The sequence below is a fragment of the Hypomesus transpacificus genome, chromosome 23, assembly GCF_021917145.1.
Source record: "Hypomesus transpacificus isolate Combined female chromosome 23, fHypTra1, whole genome shotgun sequence".
NCBI lineage: Eukaryota > Metazoa > Chordata > Actinopteri > Osmeriformes > Osmeridae > Hypomesus > Hypomesus transpacificus.
Genome location: NC_061082.1, coordinates 15,912,850 through 15,919,581, shown reverse-complemented (window position 1 = coordinate 15,919,581; position 6,732 = coordinate 15,912,850). Strand labels below are relative to the sequence as shown.

The 6,732-nt window shown below is 47.3% G+C and overlaps 1 protein-coding gene across 1 annotated transcript; it reads left to right on the top strand.

Annotated features, from left to right (window-relative positions):
• The first annotated feature begins 1,352 nt into the window (after positions 1 to 1,352).
• clybl (citrate lyase beta like) lies at positions 1,353 to 3,990 on the top strand. The gene is made up of 2 exons (XM_047047178.1): positions 1,353 to 2,272; positions 3,579 to 3,990. The coding sequence occupies exons 1-2, from the start codon at positions 2,108 to 2,110 to the stop codon at positions 3,669 to 3,671; spliced, it is 258 nt and encodes an 85-aa protein (XP_046903134.1). The 5' UTR covers positions 1,353 to 2,107; the 3' UTR covers positions 3,672 to 3,990.
• Positions 3,991 to 6,732: the final 2,742 nt, after the last annotated feature.

Here is a 6,732-nt window from a genome sequence, read left to right as displayed (position 1 = left end):
ATTTGTCTGTTTTGGTGTCTCTGTTGGCCAAATCTCGGTTCAACTGGACTTTGCCGAGAAACGGAGAGAATTATAAAGAGGATAGAATTCTCTCCTTCCGTAGGCCCTGCATCCCGATCGTTCCTGGGCCCCGGTCCATCATTCGCCTGCAAACACTTTGCTAAATAGCAATCCTCCAATGAGCAGCTGGCACCACATGGCAGCCTGGGATTGGCTGGAGGGCATGGATGATGCATTTTGGGAGAACCAATGGGTTGTGAGTGAGGGGACCTGAGTCACCTCATCAGTCTGTGTGCTCTGTCACTCTCCTGTCATCCCACATACACACACACACACAGACACACACACACACACCTCTCTGGGATTTAACCCTGCCCTGTCTGAATGTGTGGCAGTGACAAACACAAACACCCCAGCCTTCAGCACCGGCAGCACAGGAGCAGGTGGCAGAGGAGAGGAAGGGGCACGCTGGTGTTGTTGTTACCCTTCAAGCACACACACACACACACCCCTCAGAAAAGGGGCAGGGACTCCTCTTTAAGGTGTTTAGCCAACATGGCGGCCCTAAGGGAATCTACACCTAGAGCACTCCTCTCTCGCTTAACTTAGACACACACACACACACACACACACACACACGCGCTTGCCCTGAGCCTGCCGACAGAACAGTACAATAGTCCCAACACTCACACCTTTGAGAAGAACTGACACGATCGTGTTGCGAGTAAAACAATTCGAGGATATTTTCTGCATCGCTGTTACTCTGTGTGTTACAAAAAAACAGCCCTCGCAATATTTGCTCATTCATTTTGTTTTGCAGGACAGAATTTCCATATTTCATTAAGTCTCGAGTCCAAGTGGTTAACACGAGTGCCCTCCTCCAGAGTTTCGGGGAGGTTAACTGGGGTGGGGAGAGGGAAACGTAAAGAGGCTTCTCTCTCGGCGCTGCCGCTCCGCTCCACCTCCAGGCGTTTGTTGCCGGAGACGTAGGCTAATCCCTGAGGTGACGACACCAGCTGGCCTGACGCCACCGCCAGCGTCGTTCTCGCCGGCTTCGCGTTTTTTGAAAAACCTCCAACTTTATCGCCGCAAATCGGATCCCTTGCAAACGCACACGGGATTAGGTCGGCGGCGTTGCGAGGCCAGTGTCCCTCGGAGGAGCGAGGGTCTCTGTGGCGCCGCAGCTCCTGGTCTAGGCTGGAGATTGGCAGCGCTGGTCTGGGATAAGGGGGACGTACAGGGCTGAGTGTAAATGTTTTCATTTTTATTTGTATTATTGTTTACAGTATGTGTGTTCGAAGTCTGTTATTGTTTTTGTTTGTGTTAATGTGAAAGCACGTGTGTGTGTATGTGTTTACGGTATAAGTGGTGTGTGTGTGTGTGTGTGTTTGGGTATGTGTGTGTGTGTCAGATTGAAGTGCAACTAAGCGTGTAGCTGGTTCCAGGGCTTTAGCACAGCTTCCAAAGGACCCAGCTCTGCGTCACATGACAAGTCCCATGATGCATAGCATCCTGTAACCCTGCCTGTAGCACAAGACTTTCCCTGTCGGCCTCGACCAACGCACATGCACATGCACAGACGCGTCAGAGCGCTCCCCCTAAAGAAACCTCCATGAGAGAAGCAGAACACACAGAGCCAGCTTGCCAGAATAAACACTCTTAACGGTCTCAAACGCAAAATCCTCTCCTTCCTCTTGTCACTACAAAACAGCGTTTACCTGTAAGATATTGTGAAATGGCCCAATGAAATGGAAATTCAATATTGACATCTTGATAATTTGTGTTAAATGTTTTGGCCTAAGTATGACAGATTGAGCTGATTGTCGCTGCATAATCTTTCCACAATTACCATCTGCCACTCTGCTGCGCACTTGCACGTTATTAAGTAGCAAGTCTGTGTGTCTGTGCTGAGGTGTACTTGTTTGCACAAGCTTGCGTGTCTATGTGACAATAGATCTTAAAAAAAAAATAACCATAAAGGAAGCTGTATTTATTTCATGCATTTTTTGGGGTCTTCGTGAAAAGAACAGGGCCAACAAAGAAAAATATCCTGTCCTGTGTGTGTTTGTGTGTGTGTGTGTGTGTGTGTGTGTGCGCATCCGCAGACATGCGTGTGTGTGTGACTATTTCTCCCCTGGTGGTTGCAGGGAAGCAGGTGATCCACCCAGGCCAGGTGGGGGTGGTCCAGGAAGAGTTCTCCCCCAGCAAGGAGAGGGTGCAGTGGGCCTCAGAACTCATCGCTGCCTTCCAGGAACATCAGCAGCAGGGAAAGGTATCCTCAAAATTACATAGTTGCACATGATCGCTCTTAATTAAATACATCATATTTTTCAAATCTCACATGAATTCAAATGCGTAAAAGGGTCTTCTTTTCTTTTTTTCTGTTTTTACTTGCAACTCTCAACTATTTCAAATTCCGAAAAGCAGCTATTTTGAACAGTTTTATCCACAACGGCATGTTGTCCGCAAACATAAGTCTATCTTCCTTGCAATTGTAAGCTATCGGCCTCCTCGCCATTACCATTAACACACACACACACACATACACTCTGTGTGTGTCTGTCAGTCTGCTCAGGAGCTGGGGGGTTGGGGGGGTGGAGGGGTCGGGGCCAATTAAGTACAGAATCTCCTTGTTGGTAATTTAGTGCATGGCTGGGTTCTCTCTGTGTGCGTGTGTGTGTGTGCGTGCACGTACGCTCGTGTGTGTGTGTTTGTGTCTGTGGGGTGTTTGCTGAGGAGGCTCCGTAGCACTGATACCCAATCTGCCCACACCCCCTGTTCTCTCTGCCAGGCCCTGCCAGGCCGAGCCAGGCTCGCCAGCATCGCCCTGGGAACACCTCCTCACCCATCCCTCGGACAACCTGAATGTCGGCGTGCGTCTGTCTAGCACGCCACACTGTAACGCCCGCATGTGTGTTTATGTTCCATTCTTTTTGGGGGGGGATGTTGCGGGACCAGTCCCTTTGTCTCCCAGTACAGCGTTTTGTTTTCCCCCATAATTCCCACCTCCGATTACTGTTTGCCATTGGTCCGTCTGGAGCTTGACTTGTACCCTGCCTGACAACATATCATCTCATAACACTGGGTAAATACTCTGCTGGGGTGTGGGGAAGCAGAACATGGTAAATATCAACATGAACGAGAGCACCTGTCCCAGCTCCACAACGATTCAAACGTTTTTCCCGACCCACCGTAAAAGCATTTGATGCGAGCCCAAATCTGAAATGCGCATCAAAGGATGAAATGATCCGCAGCAGGGAGAGAGCGTTTATTGATTTGCGTTTTTCTGTGTAACAAGTTATTTTCTACAACTAATATAATCATTTTCGAGTTACTCCCCCCCCCCCCCCCCCCCCCCCACGCTGGAATCGTGAGGTTTATCAACGTTATTGGACGGGGCCTTTTTAGTGTATGTCTTGCCCAACATTACCAGAAACGTTCCTTAGTGAGGCGGTTGATGTACTGTAGTGTTGTCTTCATCTCTCCTCTCCCCCCTTCTCTCTTCCCTTCCTCTCCCTCCTCTTCTTTCGTCTCCCCCTCCTCTCCTCTACCCTCCTGTCTCGTCTTTTATTCGCCAGGGGGCGTTCACTTTCCGAGGCAGTATGATAGACATGCCATCACTGAAGCAGGCACAGAACATTGTCACTTTGGCGGATGCTTTCCCCAAGTAATGACCATCGGGCGCAACGGTGACGGGAGGAGAAGGGGCGGGCGAGGATCCACAAAGAGGAGGAAAGAGAAGGGAGAGATGAGAGCTGAGACTCAGTGGTGAGACCCAAGCCATCTCCCGACACCCGGCCATCTGATAGACACTGCTCACCAACGGATCCCACGAGATCATTGAACTTTACCCACAATGCCCCTCAGACGCCGCAACAAGGTCGTCATCAGTGTTCATTTTGTTCATTTCTTTTGTTGAGTGAATGTTGATGGAATGGATTGGAGTGCTGTTATTTGCCCACTAATAAAGCTTGTGATATTTGACGCTCATTTTCTGTACCCATGATTGTTGCTCAGTAATATGGATACCACAACAACAGTTTGGGGTTGTCACTGTGCCAGTGTATGGTTACTATGGGACAAGGGCCACTTGACTGGGTGTGTGTGTGTGTGTTTGCTTCCTCCCCTGCCTCTGTGCGGTGACGGATGCCCCGGCATCTCCAGGGTTCAGGCAGTTGGGTGAGAGGGTAAACAAACACAACAAGCCACCGTTGTTCCTTTATTCAGGCCTGGCACAGCAGGCGCACAGCCCCAGCCAGGGCACCGCTCTGGGCCCCAGAGCCCACCTCCAACCCCACAGAATCAGGGGCCCGGGCCTTGCAACATCAAAGTCTCGTTGGCTAAGGAGCCTCTATGAGTTGACTTAAACCAACAATTTGAGTGTTTTTGTCTCTGTGCCCCTCAGCCTAGAAGCATGGGTCTTTGTGAGTGGACTGGGACTGTGCCATCAGAGAGGGCCCCCATTGGACAGCAGGCACGCACACACACGTGGATACTGCCATTGTTTTTCTTTTACTTGAAAACCTGTGCAGGTTCTTGGCTGCCCTGTATTTATTGCTGCAAGATGTAGAAAAACATGAAGAAAGATCCATGCTGGACTGATTCCTCTGCTGTCAAATGCACAGTCAGTACAATCCACCATGGTCAAAGGTAAACAAAAACAACAACAAAAACAACAACAGAAACACCAAGCTTGGAAAATAGATGACATACCAAATGTGCACATCGGTTTTTTTTCTTCCTTGTTCCTTAGCAGTATAATGTAACTTGACGATTGTGCCGTGTAAGTCTGTCTAGCAGAGACATGATGGCCAGGGCTTTGTCTCGGAGTGGGTCATGGGGGAGGTATCAAATGCCAGATAGTGCTGTTGGTGACCATGGCAATGAAAGGGGTGTGTGTGTGTGTGTGTGTGTTAGTCCACTACAGTATGATCTATTGTGTCTGGATCACGTCGGTGCCAGGCCAAGCCCAGACAGAGCGAAGGACTCCACCCCTGTGGCCGGGCAAAGCTCCCAAAAGTAAACTCTCTCCTTGGCATTTGGCCCAAACTCGACTCCCACCTCTCTCGGCCCTCGTCAACCTCAGCTCTGCGCCGGTGTGGCGTTCATGTGAAGTTCTCCTCTGCGTTGGTGTTGGCCCTGCTCTCCCAGCTTAGTTTGGTGTCGAGTGTTGTGGTGGAAGGGCAGACCCTCTGGGGTTGGCCTGTGTGGAGTGCTCTGAGCCTCCTCTATAACTGTCAGGACGGCCTTTAGGTGTGGCCAGTGGAGGATTGTGTCCCTCTTCCACTCAGAGGACCTTCGTGTAGCTAGTCACTGCATAGGTACTCACTTGATCCAACGCGTTAGGAATGTTTTATGGTTTTACTGTTTTGTTCAGTTATGATTTTTCGGGTATGGCCGGGTTGATTTGTCAGATTGTCACAGAGGAGAGAAAATGAGCAGCAGATCTTCTTTCTTGAAACCTTGAGATGCAGAATGCATCCATACTTAATAACCCATTGTAAGACTGTAATGATGTCAGCCAGACAGAAATTTTGAACTAGAACTAGGCTTGCTACTACCCTGTCCCCTGCCTAGGAAAGGTCCCTTTTAAAGGGGCTTCCCTCTCACTCTGCCCCTTAGTCCTGGAGGTAACAACAACAGGTGTCTAGGTGGGGGGGGGCAATGCAAGACCAACAGCAAGGTACTCAACCATGACAATGAAGTTTTTGATGTTTTATTGCACACCTTAAACTACCTGCTAGTCTCAGTGGATACTTGTACTTCTTGGAATTTTGTTCTTTATATTGATTGATTGATTTCGTATTTATGATTACGCTGAGAGATTCCTGTTTTACGTGGAGAATAGATATAACTTATTTTTCTGACTGTGGTTTTACTTAAAATCTAGCAAACTGAGAGAAATTAGGCAGTCTAGCCTGTAATGGGGTGATAACATTGTATTTGCTTGTCTTTTTTTTTTTTTTTAGTTTTTTTGGATTGGTGGAATGTCTATGTGTCAGTTCCACCTTTACTGTGTAATTCCACATGACATTTATATCATGTGTGGAACTGACATAATCTTCTCAGCTTGTTCGCCAGATTTATTTAAATACATTTCGCTGGTATTCCCTTGGAGATTACGTTACAATTAACACGATTATAACCTCACAAAATGGTGACGGGAATCAATTAGGCTTCGAGCACTATTTTCATAGCCCAGTTATGTGACGGCCGAAATTGCTTTCATAAATTACGAGGTACAACACAGGCGGAGAAAATGCATGTATGCAAAACACTGTCAGAGGAAAATTAAAACGAAATGTTTTACATATTTTTCCATTAATCTAAATGGGACCCGGGTGGCAAAAATGGGGTTAGTCGCTTAATTTTCTCGCCCGGGGATGCCCGGATAATGACTTCATTGTTTTAATAGTGTGCTAATGACAATATATGACAAACTAATTTCAACAAAGGATTATGTCCCAGTAATAAAATAACTCGTTAAGATCTTAGGAGAATGATTTTGTTGGAGTTAAGACGTTTGAAGAAATGTTTTTAAAGCAGCTGCTGTAGCCGTGGTGATGATTATGAACAGAGTTTTAGTTGACTCCACCCATCTTAATTGTGATACTATATTTGATAGTCTAGAAATAACTAGGCTTTATATTTTATTTGTTATCAAACACATTCCTACATAAAATTGTAGTTTAATAAGTTTCAAGTTAACAGTTTTTAACTTGCAAAACATTT

What these genes read in the sequence shown, in the direction of transcription:
- clybl (XM_047047178.1), top strand. Translation starts at nt 2,108, where the DNA reads ATGCGTGTGTGTGTGACTATTTCTCCCCTGGTGGTTGCAGGGAAGCAG. An exon ending in AACATCAGCAGCAGGGAAAG is followed by an intron (nt 2,273 to 3,578) that starts GTATCCTCAAAA and finishes TTTATTCGCCAG; the next exon opens with GGGGCGTTCACTTTCCGAGG.